The 15,098-nt window shown below is 45.6% G+C and overlaps 1 protein-coding gene across 4 annotated transcripts in view; it reads left to right on the plus strand.

Moving 5' to 3' along the window:
* MAPRE2 (microtubule associated protein RP/EB family member 2) overlaps window positions 1–14,307 on the plus strand; it is a 164,929-nt gene extending 150,622 nt beyond the window's left edge. For all 4 annotated transcript variants that reach the window (XM_004059321.5, XM_055368296.2, XM_004059320.5 and 1 more), the window contains 2 exons: window positions 4,491–4,649; window positions 12,745–14,307. In XM_004059321.5, coding sequence (XP_004059369.1) covers window positions 4,491–4,649; window positions 12,745–12,819 — 234 coding nt within the window. In that variant the 3' untranslated portion in view covers window positions 12,820–14,307. The remainder of the gene's footprint in view (window positions 1–4,490; window positions 4,650–12,744) is intronic.
* Window positions 14,308–15,098: the final 791 nt, after the last annotated feature.

Below are 15,098 nucleotides of genomic sequence, written 5' to 3' on the forward strand. Positions count from 1 at the left end.
TAGTTGAGCTTATTCTATATGAAAGATATTACGCTTAATGCTGTTAATATAAAGGTAGTAAAATAGATACCTTTCCTTCCTTCATAGAACTTGGAGATAGCAGTTGCACACAGTAAGTTATTACACAAGCAAAACAAAAAACCTGATACTTCCCACAATGGCAGAAGTTGGGTGCTGCAGGAGCACCGAACCCAATATTTGGGGGATCTGAAAGGCCACAATTGTGTTTTAAGTAGAAGAGCTTTCCTTTTAATTTAATATTCCTCACAGTTATGGTAAAATCTAACTAGCTCCACTGTCTTTGAAATTTTCATTATAAAATCTTAGGTACTGCTCATCTTTCCTAAGATTGTATGTAGCTTAAAAGTAATAAAAGCAACGGGTAGTGGAGGGCCCATCGAGGAGAGCCTTTTATCCTGGCTACCCTGCCGCTGTGAGAGGAGCCTTTACCTCAGAGCCCCAGGCTGTTCCCAGCCGCTCACTGGGCCCGTCGTGGTGATTAATCTTATTCTTGATGAGCCAGCAAGAGTTTAAAAACAGCTTTTGTGATAATTGTATATTTGTAATCAAGAATCTAGTTTAATGGAGGCAGTTTCTTAGCTAGGGTGTTTCTTTACAATTCTGATCACTTTATGGAAAAAGGTACAAAAACAAGCCATCCAGCAGGTAGGACTTGGATTTGGAAACTAGAATGTTCTAATTACCTGCTGATTCTCAGTTTGAGCCCTGTTTCCAATAATGACTTCTTCTCAATTAAAAGGCAGTAAGGACAGTCATAATGAACCTTGGTCCACATGCCTCAGGCTCCAAGAAAATCAGAGTAGACCTAAAGGCTGTAATGCCTTGGACCTAAAGTTAGTCCTCCCATATCCATGGGTTACCACATTTGCACATTCAAGCAACCAAGTATTGCAAATATTCAAAATAAAAAATAGCAATACAAACATAAAAGCTAATGCAAATTAAAAACAGTACAACATAACTTTACATTGTATTAGGTATTATAAGTAATGTAGAGATAATTTAAAGTATACAGGAGTATGTGCATAGGTTGTATGCAAATACGATGCCATCTTGTATCGTCTTATATCAGGGACTTCAGCATCCATGGGTTTTCATATCTGAGGGACATCCTGGAATCAGTTCCTCTCAGATACCAAGGCACAACTGTAGAACTCTTTTTTCCTTAAGGAATCCAAATTCTTTTGGTATCTTTCTTATCTTGTGTTTCTTCATGACTCCTCCCTCTCTTTCCCGTCTGCCACACCCAGTGTCCCACCTCTCCAGCCCGAAGTATAACCACATGGAAACCTTGAGGTTCTCTCCCCCTTATAGCCTGAACCGCCCAGCCCCACTTCCCCTCCTTGGGGCTGGCTGTAGGCTCCCGCTAACTCTCCAGATCACACACAGAGCCCCATTCCCAGGGAACTCAGACCTCTAAAATGCCTCCACTAAACCATGCTACCATCCACAATGCCACTCAGAGAACCCAGTGAGAAGAGAGAGGAATGGTCCAGTGCCGCCTTCCTGTTATAATCCTTTCATTACTTCCCAAAGGCCTCCCTCCCCATTTCTGCCCCCGACTCCTTCACACCAAGGAATGTGCCTGCCCCTGTCTGTCCCTCAGAAGGAAGACACACCCTGAATTCTGAGTCCTTCAATCAGTATTACTGAGCACTTACTCCAAATTTATATCCGTGGTTCACTGTTGACGTTCCCTCCTTTTTCTGTCTTGGAGCCAACAGGATGCCCCCTGAGCCTGGTAGGGGACCCCACAGGCATCATGGTGTTGGAACAAAGAACACTCGGGCGAGGAGAGGCTGAGGGGAGACCCTGATGCTGAAGGGTGAAGCACAGTCATCACTGAGAAAGAGACAAGTGCCATAAACTTAGAGGAGTCTCATTTGCTTGGCCTCCTGCATTTTCTCAGGCAATTTCCCATGATGCACTAAAGAAGTACCACTATGCTAGACCATTCCCATGATAGAAATGAATCAAAAGATTTAGGAAAAGTCATAAAGAAAGTAATTAGGGACTCGTTCTGTATAGTGGGTTAGCCAACCAGAAGTGGGTTGGAGTCAGTGGATTAGCCAACTGGAAGTAGGTTGGTCTTCGCTCAGGGAGCGCGGGTGGGGCCAGGGATGGGTGTCGATTAGCCCAGGCAGAGACTATAGCCATCACTGAAACAGCAAGGCCTGCAGGAACCTGCAGTCTATGGCCACACTGGGAGGAGTTGAAAGAATGGTAAGAAGAGTGTTGCTTCTCATTTTCTAAGATCATCTACAGCATCTCCTTCATTGCTTAAGCATCTGCCACAACCCAAGAGGGATGAGGCTGGCATTGGTCTTTGTGAGGGGGACTATGACAGTGGAATTTTGCTTGCCAATTGATCTTTCATCATGTAAGTTAGCTAGTGTCGGTTTTTACTAGGGAATGTTGGTAGTGGCAGCTGTTACCTAATGCATGTGGAATATCACTGAAGCCTGATTTGCACTAAAGGGTTGTCTGGAAAAGCCTCAGCTATGTGTTCATTGTGCAGAACAAAGCCCTAGGGAGCCAGACAGACCTAGTTTTCGTGGGTTGGATGTGTCCTTGCCTGGTACAGGGGGCTGGGGGGTGGTGGCACATCTAAGCTGCCACAGATCCATCTGCTGGCACTAGCACAGGGTTGAGATGGATTTTGTGTCCAAACCTGGGGAGAGGTTGGTTTGTTTTAAAGCAGGAAAGTATTTCTAGAATAAGAGTTGTCTTTTTTCTGGAATTTAAGCTGGTCACCTTCAGTTTTTTGTACATCTTACCAATGTGCAAGCTATAGTATTAATAGAAATGAGTTAAAAGCAAACTGGTTCTCCACTGCTTTGCAAGCAGCCACAGGGGGGCGTCAGTGAGGGTAACCCTGAATCTACACGATGGATATGGTTTGCCAGGTGCACAGGAAGAGGATGGACGCTGCATGGGCTCAGTGTGTGTTTGAATGAATCAGTAATTCCAGATGGATAAAGCATACACAAAGGCCCAGAATTATTAGAAGGAGAGAGGAGGAAATTTGCATTCCAAATGTAATTTTTTGAAATTCTATTAGGGGTGATTTTTAAGATAATGACAGAGAGATTTTACCTAAGGAGGGCCATGAAAGACTTAATTTACCACCCGAAGCATATACCCTACATAAAAATAAACAAAGGGTTTAAACAAATGGGGATCCTCAGAGACCAGGAACGGGGTAATAGTTTGGGCCTGAGTGTAGCTGCTGCTCCTGTAGGACTATGGTAGACTGAGATTTGAAACCAGATCTAGTCACAACCCCGTGAGGGTTTTTTTAGCTCTGGGTGTCCGAGTTCTTGGACCCTCTTTTGACCACTGCCTCCTCCCTTCACTTGGACTGTTCTGTAGCCGCCCTGAGAAGCTGCACAACCCTGGAAACTCTGAACCAGGATCGAGGGGAAGAAAGAGGAATGAGGGCTGCTGTGGTGAGGGAATAGGCCTTCGTTGCCCTCCTGCCTTCCCAGTGACGTACCCAAAGCCCGAACTAGAGAAATTGAGACAGATCCACTCAGCCAGGCTTTGGGTCTTACCCAGTTTTCCTCGTGTCACGAACCCTCAGTTTCTCCCTGGAGAGCGTTTGTCTAATGTGGCTCAGTATCATTTGTGAAAGGGTCTAGCTAAGGGTGGCTTCCATGTAAGTGATCTAAGGGAGGGAGAGTCCTCAACATAAATCTAAATAGCCATGCTTACAGCCTCTCTCTTCTGCTTCTCTTTCCTCCTCCCATTCTCCATTTCCTGCAGAAGATGAACAGGTATTTCAGTCTGTTCAGGCCGCTAGAGCAGAGTACTGTAGACAGGGTGCTTATAAACAACAGAAATTTACTTCTCACAGTTCTGGAGACTGGGATGTCCAAGATCAAGGCGCCAGTAGATTCAGCGTCTGCTTGAGGCCCCATTCTTCATAGATGGCACCTTCTCACTGTCTTCACATGCTGAAAGGATGAATGAGCTCGCTTGGGCCTCTTATCAGGGCACTCATCCTATTCATAAGGGCTCTAACCCCATGACAGCCACCTCCCAAAGGCCACACCTCCTAACACCATCACCTTGGGTGTTAGGATTTCAACATATACATTTTGAGGAGATACAAACTTTCAGACCATAGTAAGAAGTTTGAGGAAAGATATGTTCCAGCCTATGTTAGCAGGAGACGAAAGCTCACTTCCAGACTGCGGGGAACCACACAAGCAGAAGGACCACTCTGTCCCTGGTTAATAAACGCTCAGTTGCCTGAAGGGAATGACCAGAGTGCTGTGGAGAATTGGACGTTTTGGCCCAGGGTCAAGCTCCAGACAACAGCCCTGTTGTTTCTCCCTCAGACTTACACATTGGTTATTTCTGCTTCTCTCTCTCTCTCTCTTTTGGGTTTTATTCACAGGAATTGCTGGTCACGTCTTATACTATATTTTGGGTGGTTTTTTTTCTTCACTCTCACTCCCTTGCAGGTACATTCATTAAAACTTGCCCTTGAAGGCGTGGAAAAGGAAAGGGATTTCTACTTTGGGAAGTTGAGAGAGATCGAGCTACTCTGCCAAGAACACGGGCAGGAAAATGATGACCTCGTGCAGCGACTAATGGACGTCCTGTATGCTTCAGAAGAACACGTAAGTGTGAGGAGCATGTGACTCCTGTGTTCTAAAATGACTCTCTTGGTCAAAACAGAGTAGATCAGCACGCCTTAGAATACTTCCCCAGGACCTCAATGAGAATTACTGCTCAGCCAAGTGCACTTGATAGTCCCAAAGGAATAAACATCGTTATCATCATGATCTATTGACCCATGCCTGTGGGACAGGAAATTAATTTATAATTAATCTTCATAAATTAATCTGGGAAGAGATGGGTGGGGTGGGGAAGGCTTTGACAGAAAAATATGCTTATGCAGCCAAACTGCAAGTGGTCTGCAGCTCTCTGAGCAAATGAGCATTAAGAATTTGTATACGGATTCCTCCTTCTTCATGCAAGTACAGAGTGTAGTTAAAGGAGAAAATAATCTAGATGCTTTTCCCATCCCCAGAAGCCCCATAATTGACTGTTTTTATTTCGTAGCTGGTTGTCTTGGTTACTCATTGCCAGGACAGACTAGAGCTGTGGGACAGCCACATGCACACCTCCTTTATGGGGAGGAGCTGCCACCAGAGTTGCTATTCACAAGTGCTGATGGAGACCCAGGATGTGGCTGTGTCAGGGTGATGAAAAGCAGATGTGAGAAATGGAGGAGGAATAAGAATCTAGGAAGCAAGGAGAGAAAGGGGGGCAGGATGCATGGCAGAGACTGAGGCAAGGCACCCCGGGTCTGCCAGTGCCAGGAGAGAGAGGCCCAGCAGCCAGAGGTGGAGGTGGGAGCCTGATGTGGCTTCACCTTTCACAGAGCCAAGTTGAGTGGTTGGGGTGTCCAGCTTCTCTTATGCCAGGCTGATGCTAGTGGAAGTGTCCCGGTCTCTGGGTGTTCTGAGCCTGTGATGTTCTGAGGGCCTCCAGTGGAGTTGTATGTGTTGATATTTCTATAGGACGTAGCAAGCCATCAGCAAGTTTACTCTCTTATTCCAGCTGAATCCCAGGCAAATGTTTACTCCATTTATGCCTCAAAATACTAGCAGTGGAATTCTCCTAAACTGTAAGGCACTGTATCTGTGGTTTGGAAGCTCTCTACCACTTTTTTTTTTCACTTCTTCCAAATATTTTGGTTTAAATTATTTATTGGTTATCAATAGCTCAGAATTTGAAGCCCTGATAATCCACCTGGTTTCCATGATGGCTTCGTAAAATACGGTTCTCAGTATTTTCAGATCTGATGGAAGAAACCAGAGACTGATTTGTAGTATGTCTGCAGCTGCCACAGTGTCACATATATGACGTCCTGTGTGTACAGAGTGCTTGCCCTCTGTAAGCACTAGATGGACTATGGTTATTCTCTTCACAAGCTTATTTGAGGCTAAATCAGCTGAGATCTCCACAGCGCCGTGAGACTGAGTGAATGGTGCTGCTGTCTGCGATAACGCCTGCTAGTGGGAATAAGGCCGGCGTGCAGGATCAAATCTTCCTAGCCTTGCACTTCAAACGGGGAAACCCTGAGTCTAACCTCATGCCAGATTTTGTCCCAAGAGGGAGTCCGTGTGCAGGAGCACTGTCTGACACTGAACTCCAAATGAAGTGTTGGAGAGGTCCACTGAATTCCCGGCTAAGATAGGTGGACAGCCTCAGGCAAGAGCTCTTGCCTCCTGGGTGTGATTTCCAGGGGGTCTACCTAGATGACCGCACTCAGTTTCTGTTCTGCCATACCCATCACCACCCGACCCCACACACACATACGTCCCAGCACCACCTTGCCACCATCTGGATTCAGAGAGCCATTCCTGCAATGTACATGCAACTAAAATGCAAGCACCCCAAGAAGAAATCACACTTTAAGGCCTCATCATTCATTAAGACTAAATAATAAGTTTAGCAGACACCTCTTCTGAGACACCTGGTTGGGGTTTGAGGTAGAAGGGTCTAGGACTTGACGTATATTAGCTTATTAGCTCCTATAATTCTCTAGAGAATCCTATTAGGTAGCTATTGTTGTCATCTCATTGGACAGATGAGGGAAACTAAGGCAGCAGAGAGGTTGAATAACTTTCCCAAGTCTAGGAGCAGAATAATTTCCATTTGAACCCTGAAATCTGAATCCTGAGTTTATGTTCTCCCTTCTCCAAGTCTGAGGCACCTTTTAAGTGCTATTATGACAGTAGTAATGGCTAATACTGATTGAGCATTTAGCATGTGCTAGGGATTGTATTCATGTACTATGTAGATTACTGACCTTAACCGCATCCCTGTGAGGTGAGTAATTACTTACCTACATTTTACAGATGAAATTACTAACCCAATGGCTCATAGTTAATAAGCTCCAGCACTAGGATTTGAACCCAGGTTTATCTAACTCAGAGGCTAAAATCATAAGGACTGAGTTACCTCCCTCGCCGAGTATTGGGTACCATGGAGCAGGGAGGAAACGAACATAGTACTAGTTGGGGAAAGCCTCAAGATTAACTGTCTACTTGACAGTCTTCAGTTGAACACACCCTGTGTGTGAAGAAGAAAGTTTCCAAATTTTTACATGGGTTTTCTCTAAATAACTCCCCTTACCTCGTTTTGTTGATTTTCACCTTCGAAAGCCTAGTTGTGGCCTCTTTTTCTGGGCATTCATCTGATTTTAAATCAGCATCCACAAAGAACTTCAGTTTTCTTCTAGCCAGTTTATAACTTTTTTAAACCCACTTTGTTGTTGTATCTCTGGCACTGCGCTGACATCATCAAATAGATTTAAGGGAAGGAAGAGAGAGGGAAAGAGACAGAGGCATTGCCCTGTAAGTATATGCTGGGGAGTACCCAAAATTCAAGAAGAGAATTACTCAGAGTAACCAGGCAGTTGAATCTGGCAGAGAAAACAGCCTTAACATAAATTGCATGTGTGGGTTACCAGAGCAAGATGTTCAAATGCAGTTACTGGCTTAATTTTTCTAGTTCCAGGATATTTTTATTGCAACTTTGTGTCTGCAAAACTCCAAGAGAGACACATCAGGCTATACTGAGTTTTCTACAGAGAGTAAGCCATTTGATCTGGAATATGCCAGGTGTCCTTGTTTGGAATGTGACCAGACCCATTTGTTTAAACCTTGGTTTTTATGCAGAAAGAAAAGGAAGGCTGCAGTGGGCCTGGACGCCGTGCTGGGTGCTTTCCATATCCTGTGCACGCATGACTCTGCCGAGAGGCTCAGGAGCAGCTAGATACTCTCCTTTCTGCCCCCTAGCACTCCACCTCCCAGAGGTCCAAGAAATCATCCTAGATATCTTAAAGCCTCCAAGCATTTTCATTTCTTCCTGAGAATATGGAATCTGGTTTCTCTGGAACCACCCAGAAGCACATAGCCAGTCCTACAATGGGGGAGTGAGCCTTCCTAAAGCTGTACCCTTGCCTGCCTTCCCCTATGTCTATGGTCTGGAAAAGCAACGGTTTTGAAAAACAATGTGCTTAGTGGTTACGATGCCATCATACACCACTGCCCCCATCTCTGGGAATCCTGCTTTTGCCCCACTGTGCTTTCCCCTGACATTGTGTCCTGTTTTCTGGCCAGCCCCACACTTGTGTGATGGGTAGATTTGCACCCATGTGCAGGGATGATGTACATGGTGTCTGGGAGGAAGTGCCAGCACTTTGTTCATGATGCTGTTGGTACAGCTGTGCATACAGAGCTGAGATGGCACAGATGCCTGGTGGTCTGCCTTTCCCAGAGCCCTCCTGGAGCTAGAAGGCCAGGTTGCAGCACATGCTGTTCAGCTAAACATAGATGGACATGCTTTGCTTTGACATTTGAGGTAGGAGTATTTGCTGGGGAGATCTCTTCCCCTGAGTGATTACTTAACACTCTTATTTGGTGATGATTGGCCTCTGATTCTTATATTTAAGCCATCCCAGAATGTGATGTTTGGAAGATGTGAAAATCCAGGTGGGAGTTTTGAGCAGAAGATCAACAGAGGTGGTTCAATTCCCAGTTGTAGAGACCTAATGGAAGTTTCCAGAGCAAATACTTATTCTCATTATGTTTTCCCCTGATACGTAACTTGGAGCCACAGGAATCTGGGCTGAGGCATTGGCTACCTGCTCCCTGTGGATTCTGTCAGCTGAAGGGCACCAGCTTATAAACAGTTACTTGTTTCCTGCAGGGACAGGCTGTGCTTCTGTCACTGGAGGGCCTCTTGTCACTGGACTAAGTGCTGGCTATAGAAAAAGACCCAACCCTACCTCAGAGGAGCTCCCAGTCCCAGTAAGGGTGACAGACAGGGACATGACTAACTGGAATATGTGTCAGATGATGACAAATGTGATAATGGAGACATAAATAAACTTGCGTGGGGAGCAGATAAAAGCCGCCTGGAGGACCACGCAGAGACTTCACAGCAAAGATGGCATTTGTGTTGGATGTTACAGGGTGACTGGGAACATCAACAGCTATAGAGCTAAGGTAGGGAGAAACTGCATGAGCAAAGCAGAGAAGAAAGACCAGCAGCCACAGCTGGCATGGTGGCAGGAGACAAGGCTGCAGGGTGGTGCCTTCCACAGCTAGGAAGCCAGGAGCTGTTGGAGCTTCCTGATGGGCCTTCCTCTCTCCTTTGCCCCCATTTTCCTCCCACAGTGGCCTAGAGCCTTCTTCAATACCATCTTCCAGTTTGCCTCTCTATCTAATGATTATAAGGAAACTAAAGAATGATAGTTTTCTTACAATCACTCACAGCTCAACGGAAAGATGTGAATAGATTGATACGCACATATTAGAATTATTAGGTGATGCTCTGGTGCATTAGTCTCATATTTGGTATAGGTTTCGCCTGGCCTCCTACTTAGACATGGGTTTAAGTTCTTCATTCTCGTATAAGGCATAGAAAAAGATTGTTTTTTCCTGTGAGCCTGCAATAGCATTGTGTGGGCTGTGAGCTCTCAGTTGTGATTTGTAACACCCCAGAATTACAGATGTGTTCTGCCAGACTCTCAGACTGCCTTAACTTGCAGGCCAAGCATGAGCAATCCATTGATAAATTGGGAGCTTTGCTGGTATTTCCCAGTGAGAGTTGTCTGGGGTCCACAGTTCCTGTAGATGCATGACATCACAGAGGGGTCCTGTGACTGAGACGTAAGCTGGATGTGCATGAGGAGCAGCTGCCCTGGGCATCTGGAAACCTCAGAGCCATAGACAATGCCAGCAAACCTGCTGCCTTGTTGGATGTGTTTGGAAAGGAGGCCTAGCCTAGTGGCTTCCTGGCCCTCTAGTTTATTACAGGCTCAATGATTACTTGAATCTAGGTCTTTCAACTTTAGCTCCATTAGCCCACAATAAACTCCCAGTTGTGACGTGAGAAAATGAGAATTTCTGCAAAATGTAAAACAGATCCTCACTTCTGAAATCTTCTTTTCAGCAGTCTAACATGCACAGAAACAATTATATAAAGAAAAGCATACTTTAGACCAGCTGAAGTTTGAGCAATACAATATGGAAGACACCACACTCACGTTCAAGAGTTAGGATGCTGAATAAAACAATATAACTCACCGTGGGGGGCTCAGAGCCCAGCTGGAGAGACAGATTTGTAGCCACCCAGCAAGAACACACGCAGGACTGTGGTGCACCCTCCCACCGAAGCAGAAACTGAGGATAGGAAGCTTGGAGAGGGAAGCCATTATCTCGGGGCTGCAGGCAGTGAGAGAGGCTCAGGGAGGAGTGACTTTCTCATAATTTAGAGGAGCATGTGGCGGGACAGACAGCTGGGAGTTCCCAGCCCACAGCCCACCATTCTTGTTAAACTCCCATGAATGTTAGTTTCATTCTTCTCCCTTGGATGAGAGGAGAGCACTGGCTTAGGAAGGCCAGTAATTGTTTCTTGTCCTGCGCTGGCCCAAGAAGAAGTTCTCTCCTGCTCCCCTGAGCATGTATGGCCACACTGCCGGTGAGGCACTGACTCTGAGCTGAGAGGACCAGCCTCACGTGTGCCAGGCAGAAGGCAAAGCAGTGTGCAGAGGAAGTGCCAAGAGCACAGCTGCTGTGATGCCCAGGAGTCTGGGGTCGATCCGGCAGAAGGGGAGTAAAGAGGGGATCAGGGCTCTGAGATCTCCCTGAGGTCAAAGAGCACCTGCAATTAAGGAATTCGGGAGCACAAGGGTCAGGAAGACACATGATGTGATCAGAGAGAGCAAGAGATTGGGCCTAATGTTCCAGAAGTGGAGCTAGTCCTAGGTGTTGAACACAGGGTGGTCATAGGGTACGGAGAGCTCACATTTGCTGAATAAGGGGCCTGTCGGCACAGTAAGAGACAATGCCAGATTTTTCCCCAAGTTTTCGACACAATGTCACTGTCTACTGTTGGTTGACACAGAAAGGGTTACTTTTTTAAAAAAATTACTTGCACTTCTAGAATATATTCCAGAGTTCTCCCACTAAGAAATAATAATCACAGCTCACATTTCTATTTACCATGTGCCAAATACTCTTCTAGGCACTTTACCTATTTTAACTCATTAACTCCTCTGTTGGATTTGAGGAGTCGTTTGATTCATTGACTAATGAAATGCATTGAAAATGCTCCTACATGGATACCTTATCCCCAACTTTACAGGTGAGGAAACTGGGGCCCAGAGCAGTTAAGTTCTAGACCTAAACCCACACTGCCTGTAAATAACAGAGCTGGGATGTGAACTCGAGTCCACGTTGTAACCTTGACATTCTACTTACTGCCTCTCAGAAAATAAGTGGCTCGTGACCTTGGCTGATAGTCTGATAGTCTCAGCCATTCATTGTTGAATCCACTGCAATTTGTTCCTCTCAACACAACATGGATTGAGTCTTACATAAGAAAGATGTGGCACCGAGAATCCTATCCCTGACCTCAGTAACCTCAGCATCCAGTGGGTGGGGCCAAAAGGGTCAAGACAAGATTCCAAATCAGTGTCATAGCAGAGGAAGAAAACAAATGCTGCAGGAGAAGAGAGAAGGAATTCTGGCTCAGTGATCATGCCATATTTGAATTGGCTAAAGATGGGTTTGTCCTAAGCTCCAAGGAAGAGGGGCCCGACAGACAGGGAAGGGCTTGGGCAGTTCAGTGCTCAGGAGCCAGCGTGCCAGGTGTGCGAGGCATGGGCACTTCCGTATGTCCCAGCACATGCTCCAGACTGCATCACAGAAGCTGTGTGCCCTTACTGAGGGAACAGGGAACTCCTTTGATTAGCCATGCTCCCTCAGCTTAGGTAAAAAACAGCAAATATTTTGTGTGAGTTCAGAAAATGAATGAATGTGCAGATACGGCTGACTGAGGCTAGTGCTCCCTGGAGTTGGTGTTCATGCCATGCTTCACTGGGTTAGATAAAGGAATAAATAGGGCTGTTTATTTCTAAATAGTGGGAAGAACAATTCACCTATCTGATTCTCAGTTGATAAACATAACGTAAGCCAAAAGGGCCCCAGGCAGTCTAAGTAGATGTCCCAAAGTCCTTGAGCTAAAGTTCCTGAGCTCCCTCATTGGGAGGGGCCTCTTTGCCTGGGACAACCCATGAAATATGGCTGCTGTCCTTTCCTTAGCCTGGGAACCTCTAACACTGCTGCTCTGGTATCTAAGCCTACATCAGGTTAGTAACATAACAAAGGGTCTCCTTCAGGGCGACACTACTGAGCAAGAAGAATGACAGCAAGGGAGGGACTAGGAAATGGAGCAAAAGCCCACATCCCTATCCATTAGTGAGGAGTGACACCCCCCACCAACATACCATGGAGGCCAGGGGTGCTGCTTTTATATTACAGCAGCTTTACTCATGGTTGTCATGATGCTCTTGGATCATTGTGTTTGGTTTACTCTTTTACAAAGGTTGGGAAAGTATGCTATGTATTCTAAGAAAATTTCCTTCCAAAACAAAATAGTTGGGTGCCTGAAGCCTGACGACTGTGCTTTCTAGAATGATCTGTTCTTTGATCACATGGGGAAGCTAAGGCGCCCCTGCATATGTATCGGACACCCGAAGCTGGGAGAGGTTTGCATGGCGAGTTGTGCCTAACTAAGCCTGGTGCCCTCCACAGCCTTGAGACGCCATGCTGGCAGTGGCAATGGGCTGGGATGCTGCAGGGCCCCATTCCCAGTCAATCATCTCAGCTGAAACTTCTCCCCTGCCCACAGGAGGGCCACACAGAAGAGCCGGAAGCAGAGGAGCAAGCCCACGAACAGCAGCCCCCGCAGCAGGAAGAGTACTGACCCACCCCGGCTGCTCTTGACACTTCCATTGTGTGTGGGAACGTTTCTTCTGGAGAATTGGAACATGTGTGGCCCCAAGCTCAACAGAAACCAGTTGTTCCCAATCTGCCGTTACCATCAATGCACTGTTGCATATGCCAGCCACTGCGCTTGGTTCCCATTTTCTTTGCCAAGGTGTATTAGCGGACGGCCCTCTGGCCACCTACCCGAGAGAGCATAGGGTCACATACATCCAACTTCACCACTTGGCTGCTTGAGATTGGTTCTGCTCTTTTCTTCATTTCTTTCCAGAACAACTCTTTCCCACCCCAACACCACTGCCACCACCCCTCTTTTTATCCTGGTGTGAAACAATGGTAATTTGATATATGGTATTTATATTGGCATTTTTCAACCCAGTGTCACTAGATGTCACACACATTTGTGGTGCTTTGATGTTTGCAAGTCTAACCTCTGAACATAAATTTGGTCAAATAATTGGAACAAAGGGAAACAGATACTTGATATGAAAGCCATAATGACAGTGACTTGTGTCATGGGGGAAAACATAAGGTCATTTTCTCCCTCTACTCACAATACTAAAGGGAAAAAATGGATTCAAAGCTAGGATTTCAGGGCCCAGCAGTGTTCCTCCATCAGCATGTTAGACAACTACACAGTATGTTGTTAGTTTTGAAAGACATTCACTCAAGGAAAACACCATCTCAACTTTGCCCTCTCACCATGTCCCTTGCCCCCATGTAGCCCATTTCCCAGGTTATGCTGTTTTCTTTCTCAGGGTCCTCTTTGGTGGGCAGCCACTCCCCGAGATGTTGCCATCAGTTTTCTGCAGTCCAAAGAGGGTCTGGTTAGGTACAGGTCTTCCTGCCTCATTCCTCTTCCTCTTTGTGTAGGTTTCAGCCACAAAACTGTCATTCACTCTAGGGGACCCCTACTAAAGGGTAACTTCAGGTGTGCAGCCCTGAGCTCCAAGGCTCTGCACCATGCCACACACTTGCTGTAAGGCTAGAAGTGAAGACCTTATTAATAGGAGCATAATTGCAAGGGAGAATCATGGTTCTGCAGTCTGGTGTAGACACTGGAATAACAGCACAGAAAAATCTATGACTCCCAATATCTTCTAGAATAAAGAATTTTCCCTCTTTAACACAAGGGCCCTCCTTGTCATTGACCTTAGCTAAACCATGGCAATTCATAAATAGAGGAAACATTAATGAATTAAAAGCATTCCTTATTTTTTAACTATTTGCACATTTTCTTAGTCTCTTTCCAAGTCTTTGCCTCTTTTTTTTCTTTATTTTTATTGTTTCCTTTGACAGATGGTATCCCTTCCTGGATCATTCATTTCACCTTGGTTTCTAACTTTAGGTTTACTTTCACTTGTTATCTGACTTAGCAGGTGCAACAAAAACAAGAAACAAATGTGCCCACCCCACTTTCCGCTTAACTGAAAAGCTTAAAATAAATTTCTGAATTATGTATCCTGAAGCTTTGAAATTTCTTTATTAATTGATGAAATATGAATTCTAAATTCTAGCATTGAAGCTTTTCACCAAAAGAAGTCTCTCCAAAATAAATCTTTTGCAGCAAAGTGATATTTATTGAGTTATGTGAAAAAGATGGCTTGTATTTTTGAGATTATTACAACACACTGTGCAGAATTAGACAGATGTTCCGTGGTGTTTGATTTCCCTTTCTTCTCTCTCCTGCTCACTCTGCATTATAGCGGCAGCTTATTTCTCTAAGGCTGGACAGCCTGGCTCTCGGCAGTGACGTCCTCCCACACCTGGTCACAAGTAGTAGTGGCTGTGCTATACACAGCATCATGCTTAACAGCGTGTTGCCCTTCTGAGCCTGTTGTACTCAATGATCTCTTTAAAAACAAAAGATAGCTCTTGTAAAAGGTCACAATAACTCTAGGCACCTGATACTGCAGTGGTTGCTAGGCCATTCTTCATCTGCTCTGGACATCTCAGTCATACCCAATGCTCAGTGGATCATGACCAAACTCCTGTCATGTGGATGCACGTGAATGGGTAGCAGGGAGTCAGGATCCTGCCTTCTCCAGCAACCCCTTACTGCTGTATAACTTGCATAAGCCTCCCTGGTGACTCTTGCAGGAACCACTCCATTGCCCTCCAGCTCCCCAGCCTTCTCAGTTATAAACACGCTGGCCAGATCTCTTAGCCTGCAAAGAGAACTTTCCCTAGTCACCATAGACCATTCTCCTTCCTGAAGGCTTGGGGCAGACCATTCGTTTATTTAGAGAAGAGCTATAC

This window comes from Gorilla gorilla, chromosome 17, assembly GCF_029281585.2.
Source record: "Gorilla gorilla gorilla isolate KB3781 chromosome 17, NHGRI_mGorGor1-v2.1_pri, whole genome shotgun sequence".
NCBI lineage: Eukaryota > Metazoa > Chordata > Mammalia > Primates > Hominidae > Gorilla > Gorilla gorilla.